At 39.1% G+C, this 20,349-nt stretch overlaps 2 protein-coding genes across 2 annotated transcripts in view; both read right to left on the bottom strand.

Annotated features, from left to right (window-relative positions):
- Positions 1-608: 608 nt before the first annotated feature.
- Positions 609-11,511, bottom strand: rasef2 (RAS and EF-hand domain containing 2). The gene is made up of 17 exons (XM_068314185.1): positions 10,802-11,511; positions 9,969-10,121; positions 8,333-8,423; positions 8,006-8,101; positions 6,839-6,916; positions 6,635-6,750; positions 6,483-6,551; positions 5,232-5,304; positions 5,064-5,134; positions 4,797-4,986; positions 4,602-4,703; positions 1,617-1,761; positions 1,452-1,533; positions 1,229-1,343; positions 1,013-1,126; positions 824-900; positions 609-748 (listed from the first exon to the last, which is right to left on the bottom strand). Exons 1-17 carry the CDS (start codon positions 11,104-11,106, stop codon positions 649-651), a joined length of 1,977 nt encoding a protein of 658 aa, XP_068170286.1. The 5' UTR covers positions 11,107-11,511; the 3' UTR covers positions 609-648.
- Positions 11,512-14,829: 3,318 nt separating this feature from the next.
- sema4ba (sema domain, immunoglobulin domain (Ig), transmembrane domain (TM) and short cytoplasmic domain, (semaphorin) 4Ba) overlaps positions 14,830-20,349 on the bottom strand; it is a 44,332-nt gene continuing 38,812 nt past the window's right edge. The window contains exons 10-15 of the mRNA XM_068312618.1: positions 20,137-20,287; positions 19,632-19,842; positions 19,410-19,525; positions 18,891-19,048; positions 18,192-18,283; positions 14,830-18,021 (exon numbers count right to left, since the gene is read on the bottom strand). Coding sequence (XP_068168719.1) covers positions 17,249-18,021; positions 18,192-18,283; positions 18,891-19,048; positions 19,410-19,525; positions 19,632-19,842; positions 20,137-20,287 — 1,501 coding nt within the window. The 3' untranslated portion in view covers positions 14,830-17,248. The remainder of the gene's footprint in view (positions 18,022-18,191; positions 18,284-18,890; positions 19,049-19,409; positions 19,526-19,631; positions 19,843-20,136; positions 20,288-20,349) is intronic.

Raw genomic sequence — 20,349 nt, 5'->3', positions numbered from 1 at the left:
TACAGTTTCAACTGTTTTATTTGGTAAAAAGGACTACTTTGAATTTAGGTATACAAATGTTTTTCATATCACATTTACTAAAAGAAAATGAACTTTTCTCACCAAACTACAAAAAGAAAAGTCAATAAATGATAACAGTTTCAACATTACATTTCTAAAAAACCTTTGATCAGTGCTCCAAAAACTGAAGATTTTGAAAAGGGGGAATGTAAAATTGCTTACATAAACAATGCTTGTAATGATGTCCTTAATAAAAATGTTTAAAATATATACCTTCTCTATTTCTCTTTGAGTTTATAAGGACCATTGACTATGATAAAGGGTATGAAAAAAGTGCATCAATTTAACATACTATTTATTCTGTCTGACAAAGCATTAAAATATCATTTAGTATTTAGCATGAACCATCACTGAATCATCAGTGTACCTACATAACTTTATTATCAAATATATACAAATCTTTGAGAAATAAATGCGTGAAAACATTCTGTTAATGTTCCACAAGTTAAAGTCTTTGATCTAAAAGTTGGCACTGATGAAACTCACTTAAAATAGTTAAAAACAAGTAATGAAAATGTTGTTCATCACAAATCAAACAATGATGTCCTTCATGGTTCCGTCATGACTATTGATATCATCTGATGTCGTCTACAGTCCACAGCAGGTGTTAAAAGTCTTTGCGTTGAATGGAGATAGTCTGACCGGAGGATCTGGCTGTCGACTCAGTTTAACATTTTTCTTTACTTCTCTGTGGAAAGTAAAAACAAGTGTTGTCATGGTTTGTGAAGTAAAACCTTCAAACTCAAACTGTCTGGCTTCCTACCTCGCTAGATGCAACACAGCCTCAACAACATTGGTTCCTTCCTTGGCACTCGTTTCACAGAACAAGGCACCATATGCCTGCAAGCACAACATTGACATACCTGACTGCAGTCAGTTTGTTTAGACACGTGGGCGGACTGGGCATCTGGCTAAACACTTTTTTCATCAAGTGCACTGAAAATGTACAAACCTGTGCCAACCGTTCTCCGTGCAAACTGCTCACACAGCTTCCCTCCGGACGCTCCTCCCGCAGGTCGACCTTGTTTCCAATAACACACATGGGAATTTTTTCCTCTGCAGTGTCCTGAATTAAAAACAGAGGACTTTGTAGAATATATGCCCACTTTTTGGCAGCATTCTTCTTTGTCAACCTTTTAACATATTTAAAAGGCATTTCTACAGTTACCTGAATTTCATCCACCCATGCTCTGACGTTCAGGAAGCTGCTTTCTGAAGTGACATCGTAGAGGAGCAGGACTCCATGAGCTTTGCGGAAATAGGACCTGGCAATACTACGAAACCTACAGTAAAACAAAAGATATCTCTTTGTTATTCTTCTGTATTCCATTCTTGAATCGGTATGAAGAGAACAAATTGGCATAGCTTTTGTTAAGGATACAGTGCAGTACCTCTCCTGCCCGGCTGTGTCCCATATCTGTAGGCTTGTCTTTTCTCCATCCACTAACATCCTCTTCATTTGGAAATCAACTCCTTAGTACCAAAACAGAAGAGTTAAATATCTGAAATCAAGCAAGTGTCGGTGTCTGATTACACATGCTTTCTTTGACACCCACCCAGCGTTGTCTGAATGTCCCTTCTGAACTCGTTGAGCGTCAGACGTAACAGAAAACTCGACTTTCCAGCTCCTGCATCACCAGCTAAAACCAGGCGGTACATCGGAGTAAGTTCCTCTGTTTCGTCTATGGCTGCTTCTAAAGGCTTCACAAATAGGATGATAAGAAAAACTGCTCGGTTTCATGCAGAAACTTTCAATTATTATTCACTGAAAGCATCTTTTGCTAAATCTGTTCAATGGGAGATTTAACCAGCAGCTAGTAGCAATTAACATATTTAATAAGTAAAGAAATCAAATAAACATGTCCTCAAATTGGAGGATCAATTCATTTCAGGTTATTTTAATTTGTATAGCGCCAGATGAAAATAAAAAGTTATCTCAAGGCAGGGAAAAACCTGCTATTATAGAATCGAACTTGTCCAACATAAACAGACATTTTTGAGATGGAGGCAAGGAATAAACTTCATTTTAACAAGCAGAAACCTTGAGCACAACCAAAGAGTCATAGTAGGTCGCCATCTGCTTTGACTACATTTATATGGTATTTGGTTTTTTACAAAAGGCACCAATGTCATACTAGACACCTGTTCAGCACTGGTGTGTTCAACATTATACCTCTTTTGCATGCTAGGTGCATGTATGCTATCAAGAATGGCACGCTTGAGTGGTGGAATGCCACTGGCAATTTGTTCTGGGAAATAAAGAGGTGGCAATGAGAAAGGTCTTTGTTGTGGAACTAGTCCGCAACAAAGACATCTGAGATTTCAACCCTTTTTACATTTCAACCCTGTGTAAAAAGGGTTGAAATCTCAGCTGTGATTAAAAGGAACACAAAACCTTTCCACTAATCTTATTCTTTCCATCCATCCTATTCTTTGAAACTGGAAACTCCTCCTTTTCAACAATAACAAACAGATCATTCTTGGATTAAACCCCCAATTTATTTGGAATGAACAGGTTAAACAACTCCAGTTTAAATAATGCAATGCGACAAATAATAAAAGTGTTTTACTCTTATATAACAAATTACACTTTAACTGACTGTTGTTGTCACAAAATTATTCATTCGCTTAATGACAGGCATTAATTTCTTTAATATTCCTAAATTTATCAGCTCATTCAAATCTCAGCCAACATGGGATTCAAGTCAGGAGACTGTGAAGGACTTTGGAATGGTCCAGCATTTCTTTTGTAACGGATATTTGATGAGCTTTGAGGTTTGTTTTTTAAAGTCCAATGACGCGCAAGCTCCACCTTCCTCATGGTAAGGCATGTTCTTCTGTGACTTTCTGGTATTTGATGGAAGCCACCATACGTGCCAAACTCACTGCCCGTGGGCCGCCACATCTTTTTTATGTTCCCATGAGAGCTTACAGTATGTGTTGTAAAAGAAATTGGGAAATAAATTAAAGCGTAATTTCACATAATGTTAATTCTGTGACCTGTGAAGTGATAAAATACCACCACTATTTTGATTACAATGAAATATAAAATAATGCCAGGTACGTGAGAAATAGATTTCACCCAAAAATGCTCAAGGAGAGGAAAATCAATGCAGAAAGAGGGCATTGTCAAGAAAAATATCCTCTTCCTGCAGCTTTCCGAGCTTCAAGGTATGCATTGCTGAAGCAGCGCATGATAAATGTGTGTGAGTCGGTGTTTCCTAACCAGATACAGAATTTTTAAAAATGTAAGTTTGTCAATCTTACACTGAATAAAAGGAAACCTGACTACACAGCTTTTTTGGGAAAGTAAAGGGAGTTATTGAGTTGTCAGATCCAACCTGGTTTTGTGATTTCGTTGTTATGTGACATAACCAAACACGTCACCCAACTAAATCAGAGGCTGCAGGATCACAGATTTCCAGTGAAACTTGAAAACTCTGTGAAAAGAACAACTTGATCAAGAATATCTCACTAACAGTCCTGTCTGTCAGAGCATCTCTGGTTTCTGCTAGTTTTCCATGCTCTCGGTTGGCTGCCAAAAGAAAACCTGTTAATTAAGGAGTTTGATCGTCACGTCTCTGACTTCAGAGCACCGCACTCAGGCTTTGTCATCTTTGCCAGTCCTTTCACAGCTGACGCCAGCAGCGCACCCCCTCACCTCCAGATGAAGTTAATAGAACTTCAAAGTGACAGTGACCAATATGCTCTAATGAAGGCTATTACCATCTACTCCACTTTGACTTGATGCCACAACTTCTACCTGCGTGAGGTGAGGTTTTCAATAATGAATCCTAATACGACCAAACACTGTTTTCCCATATTCTTTATTTAATGTGTAACAATATTGTCATTTTGTTTTGTAAAACATATTTTGAACTTTATTTTGAATTTATTTTATTGAGGAAAACAGAATTATTGTATAATCTTTTCAAATTGATCTTTTCATGTCAAAATATTGCAGGTACTTGACAGTTCAATAAAACCTGTTTAGCCCCCCACATGGTTTGTGTCTTGGATTTTTACCCTTTTGTAATCGGGTTTGATACCCCTGATACCACTGCAGGTAGGCTGTTGTTTTCAGCTTGTGCTTCATTCTTCTTCCCTTAAGAATACAACTACAGCATTTTCCGCACTATAAGCCCCACCTAAAAGCCTTTAATTTTCTCAAAAACCGACAGTGCGCCTTATAATCCAGTGTGCCTTATAACAAAGTGTGCCTTATATATGACACTTCCATATTATTTAAATGGTCTTGGCTGGTTTTATTATTGCAAACAACCAATAAATTATTGCTCAATTTGCTCAAACAAAATAATTTGGATCTGGACCATTTTGCTTAAAATTGTGAGCAACCATGATGATGGACCACAAGTGGAAGTTTCTTTGTTTTGACGACTTGGGGACCACTGACAATGTCACTCACAGCACCCCATTACTAAAAGCATTTAAACCTCATGCAGTTTAGTTCACCTAAATCACAAAAAAAAAAAAAAAAAACCGCTTGTTGAGGAGGTCATGACTACAAAGAACCATTTTACCTTTGTGGAAAATGCTGACAAGCGTCTTCTTATGGATGAAGCAATGGAGCTGGCCCTGCTGGGAGTCACTGACACCGCTGCTTCAGATTTCACCTCAGATATCTGTAAAAGAGGAAGCATGGACTTCAGGACGTCACAACTCAGAAACACATTAGCTTTATCTCATGTGACCTAACTGAACCTGTGTATTCTGACCTCCACATCAGATGGGACATAGGAGTAGCTGTGGTGCACAGTTTCTGCTGAGCTCTCGCTGTCATCACTCTCATAATCGCTGCCTGTGCTCCCAGCTGTGTCCATCACCAGAGAGACTCCACTGTCCAGGTACTTATCAGCCCAGGTGGCCACGTGAGAGAAGGTCATTTTACTGGCATCCGGCTCCGAGCTACACCGACACACTCAAGCTGTAAGCTGTGACAATTTAATTCTGACTCACAGACTTGTGTGAGAGGCTTGAAGTACCTTCCGTGGTTGAGTGTGCTCTGACGGAGGGGTTTCATTCTTCGGGCTGGTATTTCATTTTGAGGCGACAGCTGTGAACATAAAGTCAGGAGGAAACTTTTCTTTTATATTTGACACAATTCATCGGAGCCAATCGGTGTGTGTCGTCATAAAAAAAAAAAGACTTACTCTCCTTTTGGATGCACTGGCCAATGCAGAACGAAGCCCGTCATTGCTGTCATATAGCTTTTTGTTTGTTTCTCTGGTGATATGTTCAAGGAAGCAGAAGATAGGTTCAGATGCAAATATTGACTTACATACTGTATGACACGTTTGTTGTACTGATGATTCAACTGGACCTGATTCTACTTGATTTGTCAAGGCTGGATAAGCCACAGTAAGGAAAAACCACAAAAAGTATTCAAAACTCATTTTCATGTATTCATTCAGTCTATCGTTCTCCTTTGCAGCTAATTTACAATTCATTGTCCACTAAATACATTAAACCCTATTCTCATTATCACCATTAAGAGGTTAGAAAAAAAGAAACATTTTAGAGATAAACGCCTTTGGATGCAAAATATTTATACAGTATTAATAATTCCCTGTAAAGACTAGTGGTCACATTCGGTCTGTGGATTGTCTTCTGACAGTGTTTATGAATATGCTGCAGAAGCAAACTGTGATTTTTTATTTATATGATAAAACAAATCATGTACAGTACATGTTCGATGGAAGCAGAAGCCTTGCATCATTTCCACACCAAACAATTAAACACAATCCAAATACAAAGGCATGAGTGGAGGGGAATTTGCAATGCACAAATCATGTAGTATAAATGATGTGAAGATGGGAAAGTTAATTGTCTTTACATGAGTTGAAATTTTTCAATTTGGCAAAGACATTTGTGCAATGTGGCGTCAAAGCCTATTAGCTTTGAGAATGTCCATAAATCACACCCTGGGCATCAGTGGACATCCATGCAGAAAGGTTCATCATCATTTCTACCTATCAGCCTATCGTGGCTGCATGTGGACACCCAGAGCCTTATGGTATAAGATCATGGTGTGATCATGGTGTTCTAAGACTTTCACAACAAATACAAGGCAGTAATTATATTTATCTAAGTTATGACTGAGAACAGAAGGAGAGGCATAAAATAAACTTCTTTGATATATTGCTTCTTCTTTTTCTCTCGCTTTGGTTTTTCATATTTGGTGTGAATCTCAAAGCCTGAATTAAAACCCAATCTATCTGCCTGGCGTGGGACTTACAGAGGTCAATAGGATATATAGGATATATTTTGTTGGGGGTTTTTTTGTGAAATGAACCTGTGAAACATATGACAGTTGTATTTATTAACTTTTCATATTTTTTCAGAAACAGCAGATTCATTACTTATTTCATTAAAAGACTTATTACATTAAAAGACAGACTTACTGGAGAACTTGAATCTGACTGGAATATGACTGGTACTCCAAAAGCATCTTCTTCAAATCTACCGTTTCTCTGTAAAGATATACAAACTACATTTGCTAAAAGTTGGATCATATTTTTCCCTGAAGTGTGTGAGCTGAAAAACCAGGCCTCACCTTTCATGCTGAACTTTCTGGTCTGAATACATGTTCTTCAGCTTGTCCAGCTCTGAGTGCAGAATGGAGATGTCTGTCTGGGCTTGCAGCAGACAGGTCCGCAGATGATCATTTTCCTTTGAGGAGGTTTAGGTGATGAACTGGAACAGTTGTACACAACACAGCACGTGACTTGTTCAACTTAAGCAACCCAGACTGACTTACCTGAGAGAGATCTCTGAGCTGTCTGTTGAGGCTGGCCACCTCCTCCTTTGACTGTTTGAATTCAGAGTCCTCTTGGCTCTTGATAAATGACATTTATACAAACATCTTGATAAAGCAGTGGCTTATTTTCATTGTTCCATCTTTTAGCACACAAGGGAGCAGAAGGAGCATTGGTATCGCTGCTTCCACATTATCACAGACGTGTCTGTACGGCTCCTGTATGTTCACTGACACATGGCCAGGATTCCACTTTCCTGATATTTATATCGTACCGTATTGAAGAGGATATTGTAATTGTAATCAATAACTTGCACCATGTAACCATAACTTGAAGTTATCACTTGAAGTGAAGATCACTTAGCCTCTAATTGACCTGCTGGGTGACGGCCTCCACTATCAGTATTAATCAAGTTCAGAGATGACCAATCATACTTCTAATAATCTTGTCATGCAATAAATGTATTCACAATAGGTATAATGCAAACTGTATTGTTTGAAAGCCCACTCTAGTTAACAATTTAGCTACTTGATGCACATACAGAAGCTCTGTTTCTACAGGATGCTGAAATTTCCTAATGCAAAAGTCCAACTCTTTAAAAGGAACAGGCCAATATTTCAGACATGTGACACTGGAGCAAAGTAATAGTTATCATTACTTTGATAAGCTCTTGTCACAGGTGTCAACCGTAAAATCTGAAACACACGACAATGTGTAAACACTTACACTGATGTCCTAGACACTTGCCATAACCATCCCCATAATCAACTTCCCTAAATCTAATCTTAACTTTTGATTTTGCAATTGTCTCTTTTTAGATGGGAATGAGACTTTTGTCCAAAATCACACCAACCATTCACAGGTAAGCGGTTTGAGTATCCTTTAAGTCACTTTTTCATGCAAAAGAGAACGTGGATCGCATTTTAATACATCATCTCTGATTAATCTTGAATTAACTGCATCCAAGAAGAACTCAGGTCAATGTTATCTTAAATCTTAAAATAAGTTGCTTCAATCTAGAAAAATGCAGGCAATCTTTTTAAACCAGAGCTGCTTATGCAGGAGATTTTGTGTTGTCCCTTGTTATGTAAGAAAACATCATGTCTTCTTCATACAGTTTGGTCACAATTGGAGAAGAAAGTAAAGCCGTCTTGTGTGAGAACACCTACCTTTAACAGTCTTTCCACGGTTGCATGCAGGTCTGTCATCTTATTCTCATGCTTCCTCTGAACAACTGCCAACATTTCTTCCATTTTTTTTCTTTCCTACGAACATTTAAGCAGACAGGTCAGAGGTGCAGACTGCTCAGGCCTTGAAGGGGGTCTTTCATCTGACTTACAGAGGCTCTTTGTGAATAAAGCTGTCCTGCCTCCGTGTGCTGTACCACAAATATGCAGGTAGCTCACAACAGCCGGAAGAACCGATAGAATATTTAACTTTTTACTGTTGAATTTAGCAGCGAATCATTCTCCATAAGCAGAGCAGATAAGACTTACCACTTCTCTAACCCTCTCTTCTGTCCTGGCTAGCTGCTGCTGGATATCATCCTCCAGTTCTGCCAACTGACTGCTGTTCATCTCCTCTACCCTGTTTGAAAAGAAAAGCACATTCAGGTACAGTTTGTGTTGCTGATTCAGAGCCAGTCCTCCAGCAGCAGTCCCACAGATGAATGCAGCAGGAAGAGAAAGTAGAGTCCATTCAGTTCTATGTCAGTTCTACCTGACTGCTTTCAAAAACACTAGTGGTGAATGCTCTGCTCTCGTCAGACAACATGACCATGAACCAACCACAGGTGGGGGAGGGCCTGTTTTCAACTTGCTGGCATCAACTGTATTAAACACCTGACTTATTTATTTTAATTATATGTAGATATATAGTTTAGTAGATTTATTATCGAACAAATGGCGAAATACCGTTTTTAAAAAAAAAATATTTTTAAAAATTCGGAGCAATAGCATTTTAACTATTAAAATCTTTCTACTTCCTTGATTGAGGAATGTCACCTTATTCATGCCGTGTGAACAATAGAGACAACGAAGACATACTGTGGCATTCAATTCCTGGAACTTTAGGATTACTTTACAGATTTCAAGGAAATGAATAAAAAAGACTCACATATTCCTTAAACCTCTCACATAACACCTAAAATATTTACAACCAGATTATCTTGAATTGTAGCTACCTCCTAACAATTACACGGGGGTGACCCCACCATGGTTTTCAGGAAACAGGTCTCTTTGCAGGTAACGTTTTTATTATGCGTTAATGTTGAAACTACATTATTCTGGAAAACATTGCAGTTAAAAGAAGAAAATTTGGCATGTTGGCATGCTTACACAAAGTGGTAAATAATATAAGTTTAATAAAATAATGTTCCCACAAGCAAATTTGTCACCCAGGTCAAAATTGTGAAAACTGTGGAGTATCTCTCCATTTCCATCAGCACAGTAACTATACTGTCTGATGGGAGGAGGAGGAGTCACACACTTCAGTTTTATAAAAATCACTGATAAGATTGCTTATGGTGCCAATCCTACAAACTAGACCTGGATGCTCTTGGCAAAACAAACACTGTGCTCTTCTTTCATATATAAAATGTGATATTAAAAATAGAGGAAATTTCATCAGATACACACAGTGTGTTGCAGAGTTCCAGAGATAATAATATTTCTCATCATTCAGGGTGCAATAAAGGTCTATACTCTTGTAAAAACAGCAAACAAGAAATAGCAACAACAGCAAATAAAACAACTTTGCTTTCTCTTGCACAACTCAGGCATCTCTCTACTTTCACTTTCAGGAATGAAATTCTGACACCAGCAAAGACCAGCTGGACAATCATAGGTGGACAGGTATGCAGATGAAGGAGAGTGAACACTTCATGTGACCCTGAATGGCTCCTTACAAATCCTCATGTTGCACTGTGTTCACTGTGGAGATGATGCTGTCAGTTGTGTTCACTGTTTAGATATTTATCTGAATGCAGCTTGAAGTGCAGCACAAAGTGATATGTTAATCACTAAATTCTTGTGTTTGAATTGCAATTGCTTTACTGTACTTCTTTCCATTTCACAGTTCAGATGAGGGGAACAATAGAGGCCATCATAACAAAACACTGGCATTTGTCCTTACCGCTTTAAACCACTCTCCAGCCGTTCACATTCTAGTCTGTTGCTCAGGATTTGATTGACCAGAGAGTGGATGATTTCCTCATATTGCTGCAGCAGAGTCACATCTGAAGAGGAGTGAATGGCCTGGTAAAGATCAGCCAGCTGTTCCCTGAGGCTGGGAAGAGAATAGTTACTACCGACAACTGGACAGCAGTCAGAGAGTAAATACCACCACCAACGACAGTCAGTCAACCCAGACAATACCATGTCAAATCCAAATCCGTGTTTTATTCATTTATATCCTGTACATAGACTTATACATATATATGTATATACTGTACATTTACATATATACATATGTGTATATACTGTACATATACATATATATATACACATATACATACATATATATGTGTGTGTACAGTAAAGATAGATAGATAGATAGATAGATAGATAGATAGATAGATAGATAGATAGATAGATAGATAGATAGATAGATAGATAGATAGATAGATAGATAAAATGTAATCAACATTTCTTTGGCCTATCTTGACACAAGATGTCAACATATTCTGCTGGCTGCTTTTCTAGATTTCATACAGACAACCAGACAAACCGAAATAAATGAGCAGGTCAGGGTGTCCTCAAGTACCGAAAAAGTTGACTTGACATTAAAACTTGACATTGGCAGGATAAAGTGGAAGGTGTGCACTACATTTTCTTACTATCTCAACTTAATCAATAATATAGTCTTCTGCAAATATTTCAGGTAGGTCACATGTTTCAGATCTACCTTCGGGACATTCTTACTCACTGTTGACTGTTCTTGTTCCGCCTAATGTGTAGTTCACTGACCTGTCGGAAAGGAGATTTTCCGCATCTACTTCTCTAGCGAGCTCTTCCCACCGATGGTTCTGGGACGACCCGGCTCCAAGAGACGCCGGGTCCAGAGTCTCTGAAACCTCCCGAAACCTGGAGGAGAACTTTTTATAGTCGATAGATCCGACTTTATCTATATCGAACCCGTCGAACAGAATCTGTATCTGGTTTTCAGGGACGTTGAGCTCTCTGCAGACAACGGTGAAGTCCTCGAACTCAATCTTACCGGACTTGTCCACATCACATGCCGAAAATAGTCTCCGGAGGCTGGGTCGCGCCATAGCTGACCGAGTAAAACATGAAAAATATGAAGTGAAGTTTAACTCCCTTTTAGAACTAATTTCGGCTGCGTGTTATTCCAATAACATCTCAGGTGAAATGTCATGAATGTCTCACAAAGATACTCAAGAGCAGTCCATTGGTCCAGATTTCCAGGTAGGCGGGCAACATCCGATTTAAGAGACTAAATAACAGAAGTGCTGCTGCTCGCATCTAACAGCTGCTCAGGGTTGGACTGTTAGGTTAGATGCGTCAGTGCGTCAAGTAGGGCTACTTGAACGCACCACGAACTCAACTTCTTTTCTGTTTACCTTTAAGGTGTGTGGAGCGTGTGAGGTTTATCAGACACTTCCCTTTGTTCAACTTAGTGACTCCACCCTGTGAGATTAAAACAGTTCTTAAAAAAAGACAAATATTGTGGAAGTAATTATCTAAGACAAATTTAAAACTGAGCAATGTGGTTTGTTTTTTGATTCTGTAAAGAAGGCATTTTGTTATGTTTCATGATGCTGTGTTCTTTTGAAACGTTTAATAAATTACCTGTACAATAGAACTCGTGTTTTTGGCATTTGTTTTTTTTTTATGTTTGCAGGATTAATCATTCTGTGGATTTGGTTACAGATGTGTGTTCTGGGTCACCGTGCTTCCACCGTGTGAGATGGGGCCTAGAGATCTTGTCCTATCTAGAGGCAGTGAATGTTTTCAACAGTCATTCTGTCAAATATGTAAATGTAGTATATTTTATTAATCCCTGTAGGGAAATTGTTCCCACACTCAAGATCACACTGTTAGTTTCATCTCACGCATGTGTAGTGTGGAGGCCCGTAACACAGACACACACACACACACACACACGATGGGCGTGTGTTGGTGGTGGGCGCCCTAATGAGCAACTTATAAAGGGGACGTCGCCTTGCTCAGGGGCACCTCGGCAGTGCTTGCTTTGGAGTGCGAGCTGACACCTCCCACTCTCAGCTCACAGTCCAAGGTGACTGGGTGTGAGCAGGAATCAAGCTGCCAATCCTGTGATCACTGGACGACCCGCTCTACCAACTGAGCCACTGCCACCCGTATTTTATTTTCATAAACTAGCAAATATAAAAGTAGTGGTTATTCATGATTATATTTATAAACATCAGATAAAATCTCCTACGGTTTTAACAAACTTGACATAGCTTCAAAAGTTACTGATCTTAATCTTCAACTGACATTTTTCATTTTGTTCTTTAATAACTATCAAACTTATAACAAAACCAATGTGAATCCACATTCTGTGGGTATTATGAGGGTGAAACAATGAGACTCTAATGGAGGTCATTATGTTCCAGTTTTCTGTATCAAAAACAAAAGCAAAAGCATGAACATCATAAATTTCTCAGGTGGTGTAATTGGAATATTTGAACATTTTAGTCTGTCAGTGATCAGTGTGTCCTCAAGGTTAGGGTCAGGGTTAGGGTTAGCACTGATTAAAACCAAATTCCTCATTGTAAAATACTGACTTCACCACCAGATATGATCTAGTCAGACATTAGTTGAAAATTTGTATTTACTATAAATGCAATTGGATTTATGTATGTATTCTGCATCTGCCTCTGCCTAAATAAAGCTAGAATGGAATGTACTACAGCTCAGTTACTCCACTATCACTGTACCTAAAGTCAATATCGTAATAGTCTGACCATCATAAAATAACTCCTGGAAAATAAAAGCCTGTTCCTATCATTTGTAACGTTATGGCTGTCTTGTGCTTGTGCTGGTTCTCTTTTCCTCTCCTACCTTTGACGTGTTCAAAGGCTCATTCAACATCAGAAGAGGTAAACCTCCAGAGTGGGAACTGCTGGTTGCCATTCCCCTAATCCTGGCAGTGGTTTTCATCAGTTGTGTTAATACATTTGTCATTTTGCCATTTGTTAAAATAACAAACAAAAAAATCTTTTTTGATTATTTTTTTATTTGTCAGCTCTCAGGGTGACTTAAATGTGGGGCAAAACAGGAATCACATTCTCATTGAAGATATAATTCTGTTTTAAGGATCTCAATACATCAATAAATTTTGAATATAATTTGACAGTTTTAGAAAAAAATTGACGTTAGCTGTAAGATTGTATAATTATTTGCTAGTTTGTAGTGCTAAATGTTGCATTATCCAGTACACATCTAGCAAAATTACTGTTCATGAAATTTACAGCAACTAGATGTCACATTAGAGCCATATCTTGCAATGTTTAAGAAATAAAAAAAAACACTGGTGTAGAATATGCCTCTGTACTCAGATCTGTCTGAAAATGTATAAATGCTTATTTGGTCCAAAATCCAGTTTCGCAAAGCATTTATTGTTAATTCTTTCTGAAGTTTTTCTGAACGACCTGACTAACAGTCAATCCATTGTTGGAATGTTCATGGAGGACTGATATGCTTGATAGCAGTGGCGGGCGGTTAGCGCCAGAAGGCCTTCTCTGCTGTTGTAACATAACCAGAGATCATGAAAATATTTATGATAAAAGTTAATTATATTTTAATGAATTTTTCTTAAATAAATATATTCAAATATATGTATAAATATATTATTATACATTTGGATATAATATGACATAGGCCAACACCAGGTAAGTGTTCTATTTTTAGATTAGAGGGGTTTTATCCAATCAGAATTCAGCTAGCTTGTGTTGCCAGGTTGAATGAAATCTGCCCAGGACCTTCAGAATCTAGAATGCAGGTCTCCCTGCACTGTGAGTGAATGGTAACATTTAGTTAATAGACAGATGCGATAGCCAATCAGATCACCAGTTAGTGACACTAAGGCCTTCTAGCCGGCCTCACGTTCACTTGACATATACGTGTCCTGTGATTGGATACAAGCTGTGTGATTGTATTGGAAATACACAAAGAGACTTGTGTTCCTGCTGGAAAATAGCCTGCTTTATACACGATAGAGATGATGCAGCATCTAGTATTGTGTTAGTGTATGTCTGTATTTCGTTTCTCTAGCTGTGGTGTCATAAATGATGGATATTTCAGTCGGTTTTGTTCTGTGACGTAGTACGGCCGCGGGTTCTTCTGTGCCAGTGATAATAAGAGGGGCTGACGCAGAAAAGGTATTCCATGCCTTTGGTACTTCTGGACTGTTTTACTGATTAATTAGTGACAAATTGTACCAACAAGTCTATTAAACAGCTTCAGCTGATCTAGAACGCAGCAGCTTGTGTTCTAACTAGATTAAGAGATCATATTTTCCCTGTGCTAACATCTCTGCATTGGCTCCCTGTTAAAGCACAAATGGAATTTAAAACCTTTTTTACTTTTAAACCACCATATCTTGAAGAGGTCATTGTCCTTTATTGCACCACTAGAACTATGTGGTCTGAAAGTACTGGATCTCTTGTGGTTCCAAAAATGTCCAAAAGCAGATCCCATAGCCATGCTGTCATAAACTGAGACTGCTGGGGGAACCTCCAATGACTCACTGAGCTCCTACCTCTCCTTCTGTTTATTCACATTCCATCAAAACGTGTCACTAACTTCTCCTTTTCCCTGTAGTTGTTTGCTCTCTCTCCTTTTGTTCTTCCTCCTTGGTCTACAAGAAAATTAATGAATGAATGGATTAATTGAACTGTATCGTAGAGATAAAGTTTTGCGATCCCTCGAATATCCATCGACATAAATACACAGCATAATGACAGGGTGTGTTTTGTGTAATAAAATGAGGATACATTAGGATAAAAAAAAAATATTCATTTGATCTTTATTTGAAAAATTAAAATAAAGTGCTTTTTATGTACAATACAAAAAAGAAAGAAACAAAACAGTAGTGATGTATAATACAAAAAATACAGTTCACAATATTTTTACATTGGCAGCTGAATTTAAAAAACAATTTGTACATAAAAACTCTTTTTACTTGCAATACATGTTGACAACAGTCTGAGCGACTTGTACTGTCACAAATACAAGTCCAAACTACAGTGGTTTATTAAGGGAGAGCGGACGACAATACTTTCACTGTGGCGTTATTAGTTTAGGTTTGTATTCAAATAAAACACATTTAGTAACTGCACCTATTTGACTAAATCACTGCCACTTTATATTTGTTCTGCACTTGACAAATTTAATGTTGTTCTGACGACAGCCACACCACCAGAAGCTGCCATTTGTTTTTTTAACAGTCAACACACGAGGCTCTTGCTCTACATGATTGATTATTGATGAACAGACATTGTTCACACAAAGTCGTTGTTGCAGTGCCTTTTACAAGAACTGTACTGTAATGTGTTACTATTATTTATAGTTCAATAGTTTTAAATTGGCCAGTGGTTATTGATGTGCTACAGTTTAATAATAAATTTTTGTCCCTGACTGAATTTGAAGCCACCGTAACAAACAGTAAAATGAAGAAAAAACACCTTGTGAGCACATGCTGTACACCGTTGACCTCATTTCTGGTCAGTCTGGTCTGTCACACCTACAGTGAAGCATTTAACTCTACAGCACTACTACCTGGTTAGTTCATTATCCCAAGAGGCACGTCTCTTGATTATTGTTTCAGAAGGCATTATCCATTTCACCCAAGGCAGATTTTATTTAAATCCACAACCTGCATTATACTAAGGCTTTTCAACAACATGTGCAAATCCTATGCAATCCAAGTTAAGCAGTTGGCCTTTCTTTATTTTTTTTTCCTTGGAGTTTTTAAGTTGCTGGTCGTATTTCAACATTAGAGTCAAACCTAAGTTAGACTCAACATTGTCAGTCATTACAAATGCTTTCAAAATACTCCAGTTGCTCCTAAATGTGGTGGTTCATGTAGTTTATAATGGGTTAGTTATGAATCAGAAGATGGCTGATCAAGATAATTAAAAAGCACAATGTCTGTTTTTCACGCTGATGAAAAAGGAATTATTGCCTTTGTAGTTGCCTTTAAAACCAATCAGAGGGCATATCAAACATAATGTGTTATTTAAAATCCAATCATAAATAGGGACATTTAATTCTCCTTCTCCTTCTGAGATTTGTGAGAAATATTGAAAACATTAAACGACTAATTACTTAAAGTGTATTTCTGTAATATAAACATTAGACCATTGTTCTTCTCAAAATAAACCAAAACGGCAAAAATCACTTGCATACGTGGAGTGTAATATGTCAGTGTAATGTGAGTGAGTGTGCTGGGGGTGTGTGTTTGCAGTGCCACTGATCATAAAGTATTTAACAGCGCCAACACCTTTGTGCTTACTCAGTCTCGAGGTGAGGTTTTCTTGGTGTTTACCCCACTTCACATTATTTGCTTTGCATAGGCTGCCTATCTCATGAAGAACAGCATGATAACACCTGGAATGAAATTTTTCCCTTTATTACATTTGGTGACAGATACCCCTGACTAATGTCAGCCTTTTTTTACGGACTAACAATATCAATACATAAACAAAAACATATTATATGCCTTCATTTATGATGACGTAATTTTTTTTGGTGTGTAGTGTTTGAGGTGGTATGAGTTCGGCATCACATCACTGAGGTGATTCCTTGCTTTTTTTTTTTTTTACTTCAAAGTTTTTTTTATCACAACTCTCTGAAGTCCTCCTCTGTCACTTCGAGCAAGTCTCTTAGTCATTCTTGCTGTCTCTGGATCGTTAGTCCTTCCCAGTATGTTTACTTGGCTGCAGAACAGAACGTAGCCTCAGTCAAAGGGAGTCTCTTTACCAGATGACAGAGTAAAAATAAAATGCAGAGCATTGTGTCAACCAGAGTGAGACCTTGCGTATCGCCCTCTTTCAAGGCATCACCAATAGATTTTATGGACGGACTGTGCGGCAATGCGATGAGATTCAGTCACCAAACTGCCGTTGTGACACCACCTCTACACTTGTTACATTCCTGTGAGTCGCACGCGAAGACTCCAAAGTTTGAAGGCAAAATGGAATCCTTCGGTGTGCTTTGAATGCGCTCAAATAAATGGGAAGTAAGAAGAAAAAATGAAATGCACATGGACCACAGAGATGAGAAACAAAAACAACAAAAGTGCAAAAATCTGTGAAATGAAATGCCTCCGTGACGAGTCTGATGTTCCCTCTCAGGGTTATGCTCATCTCAAGTGCGCTCGTTCTTTTTAGTTTAAAATGAGTCTCTCTGTATTTTGTGACGCCAGCCTCACACTATAGAGTCTTTAATTACAGAACCCAGTCTGACTCGTGGCCGTGGACATGTGGGAGAAATCTCTACGTGACTCTCTCTCAGGTTCAGAAGCTTCTTCTCTGCCTCGGAGAAGCTCTTGCTGTTGTCAGGTGATGAGCACTCGTGGGGTGGAGTGCTGCAGATGTAGTTGTCATTAAGGGTCTGGTAGCCCTTGTGATCTGACACAGATGCTGTGACTGTGTTGCCATTTAGCGGCAAGTTCTCAGCTGGTTTTACAACTATTCTGGGTTTCTTCTGTTGCATGCTAGGGCACTCTCCCTCCTTCAGCATGGATTTCATGTGGCTACGATTCCTGTAGACAACAAATAGAGAGAATACCACGAGGGAAAATGCCAGGAGGGCACACACCACTATCAGCTCGTTCCAGTAGGACTTAGTGTTGATCTGCGGTGAGCGGGCTTCTCCTGGCAGGATGACGAATTCCTCCTGGGAGATGTGTGGTGTATGTGAACGTCCTGTCGGGGTGGTGCTCTCCAGCCTGGCTTCGCCCCTCACACAGTAGTTTGCCAGCAGCTGTCTGAAGCCTTCCTCCACCGACCAGCACTCATAAGTTTCCTGCCTGTCAGCGTGAGCTACCACTACTAGCCCCCCCTCTGGGCTGGGGTAATGGAAGTGACCTGTGTTCTCTCTGAACTCCCACCTTCTTTCTGCCAAATTGGAGCGCAGCTTGCAAGGCAGTATTTTAAATGTGTTGGCAGGGATAATGATCACCTGACATGAAGCCATTCCTGTGTAAAGGAAAGCAGAGACATAAATCAAATAATTTATTACATGAAATAAGCAGTTGCAGAATTCAGAGCACAGTGTTTTGACACAATTAGCATATTTGCAATCCAGACTCAAATAAAAAGACATTGCTGCTATGTAAATCTATGGCGGTGCAGAAGAGTAAACGTACGTGTTGGCTGAGGTCTAGCAAACCGCGGGCTTGACACTGTTTTGTTGCATATAGCTGTCGTGTCTGCTTCATCTATATCCTGCTGCCAGGTGCTGAAACACATAAATTCAATCAGAAAGTGACATTTTGAAATGTATTTGTTTATTACAGAGGGAATACATACAACGCTGACATTACATCCACTGAGTGGCAGTGTTACTATGTGACATAAACACAAAAAACACATCTACAAGAGCTATTATGTGACTGGTGACACAAAAAGAATAGATTAAATTAAGAAGAATTCTGAGCCATATTTTTATAGACTGCAGAAAGCTTAAGAAAAACAAACAGATTGCTGTAAATTGTGCCAACACCTGCAATCCAGACAGTTAATCGAGGACCTGCTGTTTGTTGAGTAATCAACATAATGTATGTGACCAGCATATCCTCATATCTATCACATTTGTCAAGAAGCTTGTTACCGGTAACACAGAGATTCTCACTTCATACAGTTGTCCTAATGCGGTGGCACATCCCTACTGTCAACCTCAGAGGCCATCTCTCCAAGTTTACAACCAGAATAACTGCTGGTGTCCATGTCACTATTTTAGTTAAACAAATCTGGAGGAATAACTGCCCATCATATCCTCTATTGAATGTATCTGAAAGATTTAGCTGCTAAGCTGTTCATAAATCATTGTGCAGGAGAGTGCTTACTTGCTCGGTGGAGTCTGTCTCACATCCACACACTGTCTCCCGTTCCAGGCGCAGTACGGATCCCTGGAGAGGATGCACTCCCCACAGCTCTGATAATTAGTACAGTTTGCTACTGGGACCTCCACCAGTTCAGAGAAAGAAGAAACGTAGAGTCGACCCTGTGGAAGAGAGACACCGAAGCAGGGACAGAAAGGAAGTGCCCCAAATACAGTTACTAGGTTAATTTCATCCAGACTCTAGCTTGGTTGACCTTGTTCTAAAAAAAAACACCCACGTAATTTCAGAATTCATTTGCCTGAAAGATGAGCCAGTCCTCAGAATGTGACACAATTTTAGCTGCTTATCCCTTGAAACTGTTTTATGTAATTAGCTTATTGATTATGAACATGCTTTAGGCACAGGCTTGAGACGACTCGGGCAATCACTAACCTGCCAATAACTGTGTTTAAAAAGCATCTCATTAGTTCACACTATGTGTGAAACATACTAGGCTTGTTTTCTCTCAGCATACTGACCCACCTTTTCAGTGTCCAGCTCAATGTGCTGCACTGGTTGAGACCCACGGAAAAGCACCATCTCCTCAATAATGTGCATCTTGTTGTTGATATTAATGGCTTTGTGAAGTCTCCCATCATCTATTTCAAGACACAGGACAACAAACATTAGCTCAATCGGTAAAACAACATACTACAGACGAGTTGATGATTGTTTCTGTGTGATGACAGGAGTGCAGTTACGTACATGTGCCAATGAAGAGTACATTGTAATCCTTTCTTGCTGCCTGTACTCGATGGACAGCTATCTGTGTGTAGCGAACATTACGTTTGAGCAGGAGAGGCTGGCTGCGGATCACATTGTCCATCAGGAAGTGGTCTTTGATGAAATTCAGAACCTTGTCCGGCATGTGCAGTGAAGAGGAGATACCTTGCTCCCTGGCAGCATTTGTGACACACTGTGAAAAAATTATTTTGAGGCAGTTACAGACTAGAAAATGACACCAAATGCAGCTGTGCAGCAACTCAGCTCTTCTGCCCAAATTTTGCTGTGAGTCATCTGTAATATGTCTGCCACAACACTACAGTAATAGTTTTATGAGCTCTATATTTATATTAGGACGGAACATGAGGAGTATTTGGGTCATCTGTCAAGGTTGAAGACGATAATGATGAGCAGACATGGATGTGTAAAATTCATTTCGTGTCATTTTTGTGGGTTCTCAAGGTGAGGGCAGCATGCTAATGCTCACCACTCCAGGACGAGGCTCTGGGACCGGATGGTTGTATGTGTACCACTGTTGAGTCTCTCGATTGACTTCACGGTATCGACCATTAAATGCCTTTTCCACCTGATCCATAGTGAAGGAACACACAGCAGAGCTTCCTGAAGCGCCTTTGTACCTATCAGACAAGAACAAGCATCAATGATAGATCATTTATTTCACTCTAATCACTATCTATGT

This window comes from Antennarius striatus, chromosome 4 (genome assembly GCF_040054535.1).
Source record: "Antennarius striatus isolate MH-2024 chromosome 4, ASM4005453v1, whole genome shotgun sequence".
Classification (NCBI taxonomy): Eukaryota; Metazoa; Chordata; class Actinopteri; order Lophiiformes; family Antennariidae; genus Antennarius; species Antennarius striatus.
Note: the sequence above shows the minus strand (reverse complement) of the source record. Positions and strands in the feature narration are given on the sequence as shown.